This window comes from Cardiocondyla obscurior, linkage group LG24, assembly GCF_019399895.1.
Source record: "Cardiocondyla obscurior isolate alpha-2009 linkage group LG24, Cobs3.1, whole genome shotgun sequence".
NCBI lineage: Eukaryota > Metazoa > Arthropoda > Insecta > Hymenoptera > Formicidae > Cardiocondyla > Cardiocondyla obscurior.
In genome coordinates, this window is record NC_091887.1 from 2,759,715 (window position 1) to 2,776,173 (window position 16,459).

The 16,459-nt window shown below is 37.4% G+C and overlaps 2 protein-coding genes across 5 annotated transcripts; one reads left to right on the forward strand and one right to left on the reverse strand.

Moving 5' to 3' along the window:
• Positions 1-2,124: 2,124 nt before the first annotated feature.
• Pins (G-protein-signaling modulator pins) lies at positions 2,125-8,775 on the reverse strand. Of its 2 annotated transcripts, none has more exons than XM_070671907.1 (8): positions 8,455-8,775; positions 7,588-7,953; positions 7,229-7,371; positions 6,909-7,148; positions 6,320-6,791; positions 6,002-6,219; positions 5,678-5,822; positions 2,125-5,593 (listed from the first exon to the last, which is right to left on the reverse strand). In XM_070671907.1, the coding sequence occupies exons 1-8, from the start codon at positions 8,497-8,499 to the stop codon at positions 5,390-5,392; spliced, it is 1,833 nt and encodes a 610-aa protein (XP_070528008.1). In that variant the 5' UTR covers positions 8,500-8,775; the 3' UTR covers positions 2,125-5,389. The 2 variants fall into 2 exon arrangements, with proteins under 2 accessions (XP_070528008.1, XP_070528007.1); XM_070671906.1 differs by having other exon boundaries at positions 2,126-5,593; positions 7,588-7,956.
• Positions 8,776-9,491: 716 nt separating this feature from the next.
• Positions 9,492-15,120, forward strand: LOC139111544 (A-kinase anchor protein 17A). 3 transcript variants are annotated; one of them, XM_070671902.1, is made up of 8 exons: positions 9,492-10,165; positions 11,010-11,215; positions 11,289-11,711; positions 11,790-11,938; positions 12,028-12,235; positions 12,324-12,494; positions 12,588-12,729; positions 12,956-15,120. In XM_070671902.1, the coding sequence occupies exons 1-8, from the start codon at positions 9,994-9,996 to the stop codon at positions 14,023-14,025; spliced, it is 2,541 nt and encodes an 846-aa protein (XP_070528003.1). In that variant the 5' UTR covers positions 9,492-9,993; the 3' UTR covers positions 14,026-15,120. The 3 variants fall into 3 exon arrangements, with proteins under 3 accessions (XP_070528003.1, XP_070528006.1, XP_070528004.1); XM_070671905.1 differs by having other exon boundaries at positions 9,492-9,906; XM_070671903.1 differs by having other exon boundaries at positions 10,024-10,165; positions 10,987-11,215.
• Positions 15,121-16,459: the final 1,339 nt, after the last annotated feature.

The following is a 16,459-nucleotide window of genomic DNA, read 5'->3' on the forward strand; positions in this document are numbered from 1 at the left end:
TTTGCGTGAAATTGGCGGAAGTCAGGGGGAGTAAGCTTCTTTTGCTCGCGCCAATTTATTAATTGTACCGATCCGTTTCGATACGGATCTCTTTGCGACGAGTCTTAACCCGTTGTGCTCGGACTCGAAAAGTCCGAGAAGGAAGCTCTTCTTTTTCTTTTTTTTTTTTTTTTCTTCTCTTCTTTTTTGATCCCTCTATTTTATTCTCTTAAGTGGTTGCATTGCATTATTATTCATTCTTATGTAATCCATCATCCTTGCGCGCATATAGTTACATCAGGATTAATTATGTAATGAAGTAGAGCTTGATTCACTTAAGATATCTCGCGCGTCCCTCACATTTTCGTAATTTCCTCGTTAATATCGAATGGGCTTTTACAATTTTCGTAATTTTCTCATTAATGCCGGAGATACTTCCACAATTGCGCACGCCTAATCAGGCGTTATCGAATGAGGTTGCTTCGATTAAGAAATCCGGGTGACATTGGCCATTGAGTTACTGGACCGAAATAAAAAATAGGCCGGCACTTCCGTAGTCCGTTTAATTAAAACACGAAATAGTTAAATATAGCACGGCAATTAAATAACACAAATACATTCTCTCTCTCTCTTTCTTTCTCTCTCTGCCAAATGTATTTAACCATCTATATTATATTTATCTACATTATTTAATTACAATCTTTGACCGGTTAATTTATAATTAAAATTTTGACAGCTTGCATAAATCATCGACGTATCTAATATATTAATCAGTTCTGTATTTCTCAGCTGTACGTCGTACAGTACCGCGTTGGTCCTTTTTATCGGTATTACGTAATCGCCATTGTCGGTGATGATGTTAAGCGCGGCTCACCAGGACCTTGAGGTCGGGGGTCTGATGATATGCGGGTGGGAACGCGGGTACGTGTACGTGAACTTCGTGCGCATATGTACGCACGAGGAAAAAAAAAAAAAAAAAAAAAAAGAAGTCGGCGGGGGGAAAGAGTGTGAACCGAGATGCGGCTAATAGGGACGTGTGAAGCGTATTTGAGCGCGACTCGGTATGCCAAGTCGTCTCGCGAGTCGAGGGGGCCGCGAGACATCCGATCGAAGAATCGCAAAGGAGAGTCGCGTGGTAAAATCCGCCTCCTCATCCGCGATGCATTCTGCATCGAGGCTCTATCGTCGGCGTAGCTGTCCCTCGCGAAGCGATAGACGCGTATCATATTCACGCGAGCCTTCGGACGTTCGATCAGCAATACTCGGCGGACGCATGAATAGGACGGCTTAGCGTACGCGACGTTTGGACTTGCACGATTTTATCTTTCTGTCGAGTCTTCTACGTACTCTTATTTATTTAAATTTATAATTAAATTAAAACTTGGGGTTTTTTTTTTTTTTTAATAGGCAATTACTTTTCTTATTTATTCTCTTCAATTTATGACGTAATTTCAAGGTGTGCCTGGAGAATCGAATTTCTCGAGCTATGCGCTGCAGGATTAAATGCCTGGATACGGTATTCAGCGCGGGTACGTGCGCATTTGTGCGTGATGCGGCGATATGTGCAATTGTAATTCGCTACGCGGCAGACAAGATCGTCTAACACAAACATGATCGACAGTGATTACTAGCTGAGCTGACGTCGATCCTGAATGCAGTAGTTGCACCTGCAATCAGCGTCTAAGCTGTTACAACGTATAGCGTGCATCATAGCCCGGCACAACGCGTCTCGATACTCGAACCGAGACAAAACTTGAATCAATTTTAATTAAAAAAAATGTATCCTAAAAATTAAATTAAATTAAGATAAATCCAAGCTTAGGTTTTAATTAATTAAATTTGATTTCGAAAGCGATGCTAGCAACGCAGATAGCAATAGGTCGAATTTAGTTTCACATTGAAATCAAAAGTGGTCTCGTTTATCGATTCGGAAAGGTAATATTTTCGATAAGTACATCGTCAGTGCATAGGAGTTTTTTTTTTTTTTTATCGCGCTAATTATACGTCTCGGAGTAGGTACTCTCGCTTATAGACATCTCCTTTTGCAGTTTCATAATAATCTTGCTAGACCGCGTGAACTGGTCCCGGATAAAAAATAACCGGGACGAATCGCGTTATTTCTTTCTTGGTCGCCAGAGAGACGCTATTAAAAGGTGGACACTTGCCTCGCGTGGACCATCATTAACGCGAAGCAAATTGAAGGATCTCTCAGTGGCCAGGTTCTAAAGATTGTAAGATTGCGACGCGCTCTGCGCCTAGAAATAATTCATCGGAACCGTCTCTAGGACTCTCCTATTTTTCATTATTCAGAATCGGTATCCTTTCGCTCTCCCTACGATGTAACGTCTGGACAACGATTTTGTGCGGAAAAAAAATTATGTAGAATTATTCTAAACGCTGCTGCTCCATAAATCTATCTGGCGATAAATTTTAAATGACAATACTCATTTTCAAAAAAGTATACATTTTTTTTATTGATCCTTTATATATTATATACTATCATATATGGACAGAATGGAATGTATTTTATCTCGATGGTCATGAAACTAAAAATTACGTATCGATTAGTACGAAGAAACATATATCATTAATGCGTAACATTACGAATACTTATATAACTGTTACGTAAAAAGAAAAAAGTAAGGATTAAGATAAAATAATTGTAAACTAAAATATCCTACGAAATAGTGGTGAAAGAAATTTTTACGAAGAACAAAAAATAGTCCTACGATCAGCGTGATTTGTCATTTAGTATTCGGTCTTCACTCTACCTCCCACGGAGGAAATAAATCCAGTCCAATTCAATCAAGCTCTATCCGCGTATATACAATTCTTTTTGCAGCTATAATTTCCATAACAATATATAGCAAAAGATAATCAGCAATCTCGATTTAGTAATTAACATATTACTATTCTTGCACTCTTGTTGAATCAATTGTCACCTTTTTCTTTCTTCTATATTATCGACGGCTCTTTTTTCCTTCGCATAAATGATAATATCGTTGCAATTCGACTGGTAGCTATATCGACGTATAATCGGCATGACATGATCCAATTACGTACTTACATTCGATTGTTAGAACGTATGAGGCGCTAGATACATTTTCCACTTCGGCTAATTAGGTCTAATTAAAAATCTCTTTTAATAAAGTCCATAAAACTAGTAACAGATATTCTGTTATACGTGACGAATACAAAGCTTTCTAAATTCCATAATTATAATCTCAAATTGAATAATACGCTGGGAGAAGCTAATTTTCTAATTATTAAAGATAAATACAATAGAGATGAAACGTTTACTAATTCGCAAGTCTGAAATAATATCAGGTATCATCTGAGAAACACGATGACAATGATAAGCCTTTGCGGAAAGAAATCGTGCAACAACGACGCGATAGAGATTCAGTCGATATAAGCTTGCTTTTATTCTTCTAAGAGATTTCTTTCTATCTTTCTTTCTTTCTGTCTTTTATTTTTAGCGTATTGAGAGTCTTTGGCACTGATATTCGCTACAAGTTTCCGTCTTATTGAACATACACCAAACAAAAGCAAAGATTCATGTTCCGTGATCCGTAGAGACCACTATCTTTCCCTCTATCTAAAACTCGTCAAAAATATTTGATCCAGCAATAACTATACATATATATCTCATCACGAAAGTAGACCAAGAAGTAAAGTGTATTCGCTTGTGAAATACAATTGGCATACTGCACTATTTAACGATTCTTCATTAACATATCAATGATAACAGATAAGATATAGCGTGAATGTAGACTTCTAAAAACTTTTTTATCGCAAGTGATGCATATGCGACTCAAATACAAAAAAATTTGTTTTTAATTTACATCCTTACGAGCGTTACCAAAGGACTTTTACGTTTAATTTTCTATATTTTATACGTCGCAAAAAAAATTATTAGCACACTTTACTTTTTGACTCTTCCCTTGCAATACACAATTTATTTGTTGGTGTTATCTATTATTTAACAATCAAGAGATATACTAATAGCGAAACTCGGCGGTGCGCGAATACTTTTCTCATTCACTGTGTATAACGTCTCTACGCTCTCTAATATATTCCTTAAAAAAATAATCCTGTTTCTCTTTATAGAGATGGAAGTAAATCGAAATACGCACGAAAAATATATATATATACTTATATATATATGTATAAAATAATAAACTTCTACAATCTCTTGAGAATGTGAATATTGGAAGGTCCTCTGCATTTTCTTTTTTTTTTTTATTAACAAACGCGACTGTCCGGAAATAATTCACGTTCTCAAACTGGCAGTGTTCGAAAAACCTGTTTCGCACGCGCAATTATAGACCCGTGTAAAGCAGGCATTATAAAAATCTTGAAAATACTAAAACCGATGCTAGTTACTGGCATGTCACATAAATCACGACCGTCGTCGGTCCGCAAACGCATTATATTCAACGTTCATGACTTATTCGCGATTGACGAATAATTTACCAATTGTAGCTCGTATTACTTAACAATAATTTACTTGATCGAGTGGCCAGAAACTAACGGCAGTCGTTATTACTAGACGGTCAACTGAAAAGTTGTTTTTATTATTGCATTTTTCCACAATGCTTTCGCTAAATCGGCTTCTAGTAGTCGCTAACTATAGAATATCGATTGCAAGAGTATCAATTATTTACTGTTGTAGACGTAAGTCTACACGAATGCATAATTAAGTCTATTTGAACGGAATCGGAGACCTGAGTGCAAAAACGAGTTAGTTATTTTTCAACTATTTCCACGCTTGCAGAAAAAGAGAGAAAATATCTTTCCAAATGATAAATATCAAAAGTCTGCATGTATTTTCTATAAGTACCTTCTATAAGTATCTTGAGTTAAATGTTAAGTCTATGTGTAGAACCATTTAGTTATTTTCGTATTTTCAGCGACAGGATAGTAAATAATATATTTTTGCGCGGCGTATTGATTGCCTGTCTTTTACTAAGTTTGATCAATAATATTTAAACATTGTTCCGCGCAGAATTACACCAAGTTATTGTAGACATTGTTCTCCAATTATTAATGTGAAAACATGCGTGTAAGAACAAAATGTCAATATGGACGTTAAACAATTTTATAGGTGAAAGATCTATATTTTATTTCTACGGAATATTTGATAAAACTTTGAATTGATTTTTTTTTTGGTAATATCTAAAGAATGTCTTCGCACTCTGACATAATGCTTGGTTCTCACAATCAGATATTTCATCTCGCTGCTTTTGCAAATCAGAACTGTTCAAATGTATCTGCGGTTTTAATATTCTCTATTAAGTAACCGAGAAAATAAAAATATTGCGGTGATTAGCGAATAAAGGCATCGAGTTTAGCAAATGGAATGTGTTAATTTAAGTAAGGACTTATGTCTCTGTCTGTTCTCGTAGATTTAGCATGCCTTGCCGGGTCCGGAAGCCCTTTGATCCTCCATTCGACCAGCTTGAAGTCTTTGGATTAGAGCAAAGAGATCTTCTTCAGGCACCGTGGAACCTGATTGAGCTTTGCCATTGGGTCTTCGGCCTCTTTCTTCTTCGGCATCCTGCAACGTTGATGCTGCCGGTAGAGGACTTCGTTGATCCTCTAAACGTGAGCTCTGAAAATACGTACATTATTTTTTATATTAATAGACAAAAATCTTAAACAAGTGAGTAAATTTCCATTAAGTTTAAATCCAAACCTGGCATCTAACGAGCATTTCGATGAAGGAATCGTCTGAGTCTTGATTGGTATTCAGGCCGGGCAGATAAGGCAACGTCACTCGTTGCTCATCCATTCGCTTGCTTTGCATTCCAGCAATTAATTCTAGCAAATCCTCGCCATCTCTAAAAAATAGTTAGATATCTTATTTTAATAAAATCGTGCTAGATCGAATCTTCGATATCTTTAACAAGAATAAATAAGACAAGTGAAGCTTACGCTTTGTAATACCTAATTTAATAAGTTTTCATGATGAGTTAATAATAATTAGCACTTATTTAGAAATATATATATTTTTACGTACTTGTCGTCCATATCCGATACTTCCGGCGTGATTGTTCGATATTTTGGATTGCGCTTCGTATTGAGTGCGCAACGTTGATCGTCCATTCTGCCTGACTGAAACCGGGACAGCAGATCGAAAAAGTTATCTTCTTCTTTTTGAGAAGGCTGCGACGCAACGTTTTCCTCTTTATCCAATACGATTTCTGACTTATCTTTCTGCTTTGCATCGGGTGTTAGCTGATTAAGTACAATTATTAATTAATTCAGGCACAATAAATTTTTTTTTTTTAATTATATTATTTTAGTATAATTTCAAAGAAAGAAACGTAGTTCAAACCTTAATGAGATCCAGGTTGTCCATGCTTTGTCGTCTGAGTCTATATCTACACGGCATCGTTGTCGGAGCATTCGACGTTGAATTTGTGGTCTTCTGTGTGTTTAGATTTTCCTTGTTGCTTTCTTGCTGATTTTTTTCTAGGCCGAGAATTTTCTGTAAATCGTCAACATTCATCTGCGCAGTAGCCTGGCCCATTTGATCTTCCAACTCTTTCGAAATGTGTAAATGCAGATTTGCGTAGTGTAACGCCTTCTCATGATTGACCATTGCGGCGTATGCATTACCTAGCGACCAGCAGGCACGTCCTTCGCCAACGCGATCCTTCAGCTGCTGAGCTATACTCAAGTGCCACAAGTGATATTCAATTGCCGCTGAGTAATCACGTAGAAGAGTATACGTGTTTCCCAAAGAGTAACACGCTTGAGCTTCCACCTCGCGATCTCCTAACTCTTGTGCAAGAACTAAGGTCCTCCTAAAAAGTGAATAAAATATGTAGCATATATTTATTAGCCCTCAAAAAATTAAAAGAACGCGCTGTTTGAAAATTATGAAAGTGCAAGAATAATTTTTTCAAAGTTATAATATTTACTTGTAATGCTGAGCAGCCTTCTCGAACTCGCCGAGAAATATATGGGAGTTTCCTAAATTGCTGTTGGCTCTTCTTTCAGCCGGCTTGTCGCCAAATTCTCTGGCGATTTTTAAACGTTCATTGTGATAATAAATGGCCTGTTGGAAATCGCCCAACAAATAAAATGTATTGCCCAAGTTGCCGCATGCTCTACCTTGAGCCGCGGAGTCTTCTAGTTCCCTCATAAGTTCTAAATTTTCTCTGTAAAAGATTGAAAGACATTGATAGACACATATAATATAAATATAAATTATTGCGATACTAAATTACAATTTACTTACTCATAGTAGCGCACAGCTTGTTGTAAGCACTGTCGAACATCCTCGGAAAATTCTCCCGGATCTTGATGACCTATTCTACCTGCTTGTTTGCCTTTCGCATGGTATACATTTCCTAAGTTATATAAAGCTCTTCCCTCGCTAAGCTGTAATTGAATTAAATTTATAAAAATATAATTCTACAAATATAATAAAATAAAATATTTAAATAATGAAAAAAAAACACAAAACGGATATGCCATAAATTTATAGAAATTACAATCACATCTGTTAAAATAGATATTGTTATTTCTTTTCATTTCCATTTTTTAAAATATATATTAAAAGTTCAGACAAGTAAAAATAACATAATTATAATATACCTTGTCCCCAATCTCTCTGGAAATTTCTAAATGCCTTTTGCAGCATATCATAGCTTCATCAAACTTGCCCATAACTTTCAAAGTGTTGCCCAGATTTCCACTGGACTTTGCTTCACCCAATTTGTCACCCATATTCCTGGCCAGAGTTAAATCCAATTTGTGATACTGCATTGCTTTGACATAGTCACCCAGGTAGAAATATGCATTGCCCAGCTGGCTATAGATCGCGCTTAATATTCGTAGATCGTCCGTGCCAGCCTGAATTGCCGCTTGGAAGAATGCCACTCCGGATTTGCAGTCGCCAGCCTTGCACAGGCGTTCACCTTCCAATGCCAGTTCCAAACACATGTTCCATCTCTCGCTATTCTGCTAAATGTTACAAATACTCCTTATACATATATCACTTTTTGTATATTATTTTTAATTACCGTAGGTTTTGGACTACATAAATATACATTTAAAATACGTTCCATGTAGGCAGAGTAATATTAATATCTACAAGTGGATCCAAGATTAAATAATGAAGCAAAGAATTGAAACTAAAGAATCAATAACCCACGTTCTATTATATAACGCGACTACAAAGAAAGTTAAACGCTACATTAGTTTCCGTCAAAACGAATAGGGATCGAGGTTGGCAGCAAAGTCCGCTCCAAGTACAAAGCTCTTCGCGTAATCGCGTCAAGTATTTTCTACATAACGCGAGTCCGCGCTGCGAAAGCGGCAAGGTTTTACCATGACAAGTCGGAGTAGGCGAACGCACGGGACGGGATTGCGATTTGACGAGATAGACAGGTGTGGCCAGCGTGAGTCACACGTGGAGAAGCTCAGCCATCGTTAACTCGATGGGTTCGCTGATTCACTCACTTGTCCCTCGGACGACAGATTCTCCGCGCTGGCGCTCAGGGACATTTTAGCTTGCTCGCAGCACGTCCTCTTCACGGGATAACGAGACTCGGGACCGTTCCAAGCAAGCCCGTTCGAAGCAAACGAGGCGGCCGTGCGTTGTTATCGGTGCGTGAGACGATTGCGGGTTCCTCGTAGCATGATAGTCGGGCGTTCCGGCGGCGAGAATCAGCTCATAGTTGCGCCATCCTCCACGCATAGCCCTTCGGCCCTTTTGCTCCGAAGTGAGGGGTTACTCCACTGCGCGAAACGGCTCTTCCAGCGCGTCCAAACAAATGGCGCCGACTCGGCGAGTCCCACTCCGAACGCTACCTCGATTGTCGTCAGTGACGGTGGCGGCTCGTAGCGTACCGCCACCGTCAAATTGAGCAAGTAGTACGGGTGAACTCGTCGATGATCAGACTGGGGACACCAGTAGTACATGTAAGTGATAAATCAGAAATATTTTAAAGTCAAATAAAGCTAAATAAAAAGAAAGTAAATTAAATAATTTAAATCTCGCCTGGTATCAATCGCCAGCATATTTCTCAGATCGAAAAAAAATCAGTAGAAAATAATCTAGTGACGAAGTAAAATGAGATGTCAAATCTGTCAATCTCGGGGTTTCTCGGCGTCGAGTCTCCGAAAATGTTGGAGAAGTCTCAGGAGATTAGGAAGAGTAGCTTCGCGGCACGAGAAAAGCGCCGTTCCCGCCAACGCCGCGACTCCACCCACATCGTAATGGTTGCCATTCTGGCCACGTCTCTTTTGTAATGGTTTCCATCCCACTCCATCGTATTCAGGCGTTGGCGGGAACAGCGTTTCGAGTTGTGCCATCAGGCTACACGTTTCCGTCAGTGGCGACGGTGGCGGCTTGCGGCAGATTTTCTCGGAACTGAAGAGAAATTTTATTATTTGATTAGTCCACAGGATATTTGAAATTCTTTAGTTCCGAAAAAATCAGCTACGAACCGCCACCGTCGGCGACGAGCAAACCGAGACAGAGCGAGCCAATTCACCAATGGACGGCCGACCGGTTCAATGGTAGTGAAGTTGAGGAAATGGAACGTCCTCGACGAGTTGTCTCGCACGCGTAACGGCACGTCGTGTTTAAATTACTCTTTCCTTTCAAGGCGCCTCGCCTACTCGTCGACGCCGGCGTATGAAAGGGAGAGCAATTGCAGACGATGCACTCGCACCGAAAATCGTCCACGAAGATTGCCGTTTCCTTGCCGCGCTCGCGCGTCCGTGATTTTTCATCGTGTGCCCGTGGTCGAGTAGTCGGTAGTAGTTGATAGTAATCAGTGCCACAACAAATAGCAGCAGCCAGCCAGCTAGCCAGCGTCGTCCCGTGAAGATCCTCGTAACCTCCCTACTGAGGTGGTCTCATCTCCCGCCAACTTGTCGTAAGAGACGCCTCGGGTATCTTGAAAAGTAATAGCGAGTGAAAAGCTCTCTCTTTGCCCGGGATTCACGTAACCCGGGAGCGAATCTTAGCGCACGTAGATTTCTTAACTGGCGATGAGCGGCAAAAAGCAGGTAGGTGAAACTCCCAGTAGCGAGGTTGCTAACAGATTTCGAAGCTGTAGGGATCAGAGCGACATTGTGCCGTTGTACCCGTCGCACGGGCTTTATTTGAAACCGCTTGCCAAAGTAAACGTGTCGGTCGCGCTGCCCCAACTGAAGACACCAGGTAAAACATTATCATCATCGCCATCAGTACCGAGTTGACCCACCTCTCTGGAGGCTGGACATTGATCTCTCTTTTCTCTGTTTCTTCTTCTTCTTTTTTTTGTTTTTTTTTTTTTTGGTATCTTCTGAATTCTAATATCATGCAATATTGATTGTGAACTATATATTGCAGCATCTAAACTGTGAGATACTCTTCTTGTAATTTAATTCTGATATGACAATCAGAAAAGAAAACTTGGGAATGAGAGTTGAGGCAGGGATGAGTCTTTAATCAATGAATGAATTGATTTTATCATCAATTCTTTGGTCTTCTCACCCAATTTTTTTTTTTTTAATTGTTCATTTTGAAACTTGGTTATTATTGCTTTGAACAACGATATGTTAATTATAGTTTTACCATTTTAACAATGCAATAGTTAATTAAAAAAGAATTTTTTAAATTTAAATCTTTTACATTTAACTTTGATTAAATATAAATGTAAGTTTGTTAATTTATCTGATTTTAAATTTTATTTATTAATTTTAGTTTAAATTAATTTTAAACTTTGTTTCCTTTTAACTACTTTTTTTAACTTTTATTTCATAACTTTAATTTGATATATAATAGTATTTGCCATTTATTTCTAATTTGTTTAACAAATAAAAATCAAGTTGCAATAAATCACAAATGCACACTTGCGCTTATGTCGCCGACAATCTCCAGCGGAGAATGACAGGAGAATAACGTAACGTTCAACCATTGGAAGAGAAACGATAATTCCAAGTGATCCGTGCGATGCCACGAGCACTTGTAACAGCTCTAGTAAAAATAGTTTCTTACAGAAACTTAACTGCGCTATAAACAGGAAAAACTATATCAACATGGGAGGTAATGGAGAAGATCCGCACGCTTATACTACCGGACGAATTTGCATCTCTGAAAGTGGCCAAGAGCACCTTGGAATTCATTCGGCTGGAGGGCGACCTGCGGGACCGATGCAGGTTGCCAAGGGTGTTGGCCAGGCTGGACTCGCAGCAGCTGAATTTGGCTGGCTTCCCCAATGTCCTCAAGGTAATAATTACCACTACTTTAACTGAACATGCGATACTGGAAAAGTTTATTAATGTTTGATTTCAATATTAAGGTCCGCGCGGCCGAGGCGAAGGATGACTTTCCAACCAGACACAGCTGGAACTCATATTTCAGGGATGCGAAACACATGAACGAGCTGAAGGCCGGCGAAAGACCGGACACTATTCATATTACCGGTTTACCGGTTAAATGGTTCACCGAAGATGATTCGAATGCACCGAGCGAGTCGCTCGTCACGAAGATCTTCAAGAAATGGGGCACATTGAGAAGAATCGACGTGCCTGCGGCTGATTCTTACAGATCCAGAATGCGGCTCGGCAATAACATCCATAAATTCAGCTACGAAGACGGCATATTTTTCGACGTGTATGTACAATATGTTGAATACATGGATTTTGTTAAAGCGATGGATGCTCTGCGCGGCATGAAATTGTTGAAGAAAGATGGTCAAAATTTGTTAACCGCGACAATGAAAGTAAGTAATCATCGATAATCAAGTGACACAATGTCTAGCGTTTCTTATGATATAAAAAACATTTTGTTGTATCTACAGATTGATTTTGATAAAACCAAACACATGAGTGACAGTTCGGTATCGCACCGAGAATTCGAGAGGAAGCGTTTAATAGCACAGGATAATTTAGCAGCGGAGAAACTACGAAAAAGAGAAGAAGCAGAAAAGAAACGGCAAGAAGAACTAAAGTAAGCACTCTAATATTAAGAAATTGTTAGGATTGTATAAATATACGGTATTATATTATTTATAAAAATTATTCTTGCTTGGATTTTAGAAAAAAAGAGGAAGTAGATTCGTTAGCGAAAAAAGATCGGCAAAAAAAGCGAGAAGAGAAACGAAAGCGAACGGTTCTCACGAAATTTCGTAAGCAAGAAGAGGATAAAGTCTCAATGAAAATTGCCAGAGAAGAACAAAAGTTGATAAAAGCTCAACGGCAATTAGAAAGTATACGATTATTAGATGAATTATTTGACAGAATAAAAGTAAGTGAAAAGATCTATGTTAAAATTTTCTTAAGGTTGAATAAAACCAATAAGATTAATTTGTAAATAATGTATCTTGTAATTGTAGATAAAAGTAGAGAAGAAAGAAATTAATCTAGATCAAACTGCTGTGAAAAAAAATGAATTAAAAAGTGATCAACCGACTGAGGACGCTAAGAAAGTAAATTTAGAAAACGATAAGAAAAATAAAGACAAGCAAGTTAAGAAGAAGAAAACGAAAAAAGAAAAAAAGAAGAAGGTATTATTTTATTACATACAATTGCACCATTATAATAATATTCACAAAAATTAGTATTTAATTATTTTATTAAAATTATATATTAATTTTTAGAAAAATCGAAAGAAAACGCAAAAAAGGAAAAAAGGCGATAATTCCAGTTCAGGCAACTCGACCGAAAAAGAATCTGATGAAGAAGTAAATAAGAAAAAACTCAAGAGTGTCTTGATAAAAAACAATGCAACGACCTCCACAGGTAAATTTTATGCAAAATTTTATTCACTACATTAAGAATCAAATAAATAAGTTTTAATTTTAAATTATAATTAAACAAAAACGGGAATTTAAGCGTACGTTTACATAAATGATTGAGAAATTTAAAGTAAAGAAATTAATAGGATTATATGTATAGAAGAAAACGACAAAATTATATGTATATATAAATGTATAGATGTAATAAAACCACATAACATTAATTGCAGGTGCTATTTCGGACACAAATCTTCTTTATGATTATTCCGATTCGATATCAATGCAGAGGATACCAATGTTACCATCAATGGCGCCATTTCATGCAATGAGAATGCCAAGGTTTCCGAGAGCAGCGATACGAGAAAAATATTCGATGCCAATACATCAAACGATGTTACCTGTGGGCAAAGGTCGAGAATTTCCGCGATACGACATGAACTATGCGTTGACAAATCCTTATTTATATAATGGACCATATTACGAATATTTTACACATTTGGTTGAACGGGATTCGAAGCAAAAACCAAGACTTCGTAACCGTCAAAAGTCAACAAGTAGATCTGTCTCAAGAACGAGGAGTGTTTCTAGGTCACGTAGTAGAAGATGCAGTAATTCACGCTCCAAAAGTCGAAATAAAAGATCGAAATCAAGGTCCAGATCGCGATCACATAAATCAAGATCGCGTAGATCAAGATCACGATCGCGCAGATCAAGATCACGATCGCGAAGATCAAAATCGCGATCGTATCGCTCAAAATCACGGACTCGTGAATCAAGATCACGATCTAGAAATCGTTCTAGATCGCGTAATCGTCGAAAATCGAGAAGTAGATCGATTTCGAGAAAGAGAACGAGAACAAGAACGAGATCAAATTCAAAGACTAACCGCAAGAATAACAAATCGTCTAGTAGATCAAATTCCAAAACACATCGCTCTAAGTCTAGACAAAAATCGCCATCTAGAAGTCGCTCCAAGTCTCGTAACAGAAGTCATCGCAATAGGAGTTGGCATAACGTTAGATCGTCTTCCGTTGTCAAAGTCACAAGAGCGAAATCACGACCCACGTCACCCAGACGAAGATCACGCAGTAGTTCTTGGTCTATGCCAAAGTCACCAGATCGCAGAAGTTGTTCTTGGGCTAGGACTGCCTCTGAAATTGATATTAACGAACAAAACGCGAGTAAGAAATCTGATAAACCCATTCAAGAAGAATCTGAAAAATCTACTCAAGAGAAACAACCTGAGAAACACATTCAACAAGAAATGGCAAAGACGACGGAAATGCAGAAAGTGAATTAATAAAACAGCACTAATTTTGTTGAAATGTGTCAAGAAATTCTTTAAAAGATGTGTAAAAAAAAAAAAATTAAATTAAAACATTTAGTATTCTTGTCATCATAGTACGAATATCTAAAGTCACTAAGCGTAATACTTTCTCCTTGTACAAAATCTGTAAATAATTATGTTGCGGTGCAGTTTTCTCTGTATATTTTTATATTTGAACTAACTTCTAAAGAAAATTTTTATTCTGTACATTTACTTACTACAACGCCAATTAAAAAAAATACTTATAAATAAGTAAAAGATAATAATTTTATGGATTAAACAATATGAAAACGAAATAATATTAACGTATTAAAGTATATAAGGAACAGTTTTTAAATAATTATATTTGTGACTTATAACATATTATAAGTTAAAATTAAAAAAAATACTTTGGAAGAAAGACCAATTTAATATATCTCCGTGGTTAAAATTGTAATAACATAGATTCAAAAATTATATATAAAGACTTAAATGTGTCTTTAAAGAAATGATATTATACGAAGTGTTTAACACGTGAAAACATTATTGAGGTGCACAAATGTAGACAGATTAAAAAAAAAAAGAAAGAAAAGAGAGACAATTACAATCTATTACAAACAAATATGTAGTATTAGTTTCATCGAATTTATTTTATAACTTCGCCTCTGCATTGTTAAACTTTTTAGTGTTTATTACTTTTTCTTTTTTGATATTTGAAATACATTTTTCTCGTTTTCCACTGCTGTGGAGAGCTATGGATTAATATGTATGGGGTAGAGGAACAACAAAAAGATTTAGAACGCAATCCTTCCGACTTGCAAATTTATTTGTTCTCGACATGAAAACGCGTTGGTTCATAGACATCGTAATAGTTTACATACATTCCGTCCCTCGTTAATAATGATCGATCAGCTTCGTGATTAACGCTAGTTTTTAAAGAGTATCGACCGGGCCCTATTTTTAACGCGGGATTCGCAATTTAATCAGTTGCTTAGTGCCATGGCGTTCGTATATTTTCTCTTCTTTAAAAATATGCGCTACGTTTCTGTCGCCGCTATTATAATTAAATACACGTGACGTATGTACACACTTCCTCGCATTAATCGCACCCCATATTTTATGGCAAACTCGTACTCCGTAACGCTCACTGCCGTTGATGTCGAGTCTCTAATAATGGAAGATGCTTAACCATTTCTCTTTTTTTTTTTTTCTATTCCTCCGTTGAAAAACGTCCCGCTTACAAATTTACTGGGGTTATGCTTCCCTCCCTCCGTCCCCTTCCATTTAATTATCCCCTAAGAGAGTTGATCCTATCTTCGGAATTGATTAGATATTGACTACTTTCAAGATTCGTTGCGTGGGATTTGTTCCTTAAGCGACGCGGACGATAGCATCCTTGTCCCGTCGTCCTAAATTATTAATTGTGATTATAATAACGCGCTCCACATTGTCGCCGATCAATAGCGAGTCTCAACGCATTGTCCTTAAAAGATTTTTAATTGTCACTTACGCGTTTCATCGTAAGTAGCGGGTCCATCGGAAATAATTTTCGCAAAGTGTACAACGCCGATGAGATTTTTTTTTTTTTTGCCGGCACAACACCAGCTAAAATGTAACAATACGGTGGCAGACGGACTACAAAAACCGAAGAGATATATATCGCTTTGACTATTCAGATCTATATGTTTCATTTAAATAGTTACAGAATAACAGATTCTAATGCCGGACTGTCTGCCAAGCACAACACAAATTTAATTCGGAAAGCAAATAGTGCCAAATTGAAATATTTTATTCGAATTCGCTGGACAACTCCTGGCATATCGCTAAAATTTTATTTATTATACTAAAAGGAAATTGTAGCACTGCACACGAATTAGCTTTCTATAAATATTTTTACGAATGATTAAAAATCTCGTGAGGGACAAAAGATGGAAAAGAGTTTAATTCGAGGCGATTGAATTAATAAAAAAAAAATTAAAAAAAAAAGAGGAGATAGAAAAAATTGTGAACGGCGCGAAATCTTTAAATCTCTTTAACTTTACAATTCAGATAGTAATCTCGTGCGCACGAAGATCGTTTAAATCTTCTTCGTTTAGTATTCAAAGAATCAAGGCTCTGGTTGGCACTCCAGTAGCTATGAATGAAAAGTAAATCTCGCTCGCCAGGATCCCTCGGCAGCCGCCGGATTTGGACGCAGAACGAGCGCTATCGTCCGCGTGAAATTTCTTTTTTTTTTTTTTCTTTTAAATAATTTTTTGAAAGTGTGAGAACCTCAGCGTCGTTACATCGTTCAAGTCTAGGAATCACAGAAACGCCTGACTGTTTCGACAAGCGACGACGTCGTGTCTCTCCAGCTCGACGTGAGGCATAGTCGTAATTCATATATTACGCCTAAAAATATATATGTACATATAATTTAATCATAAAG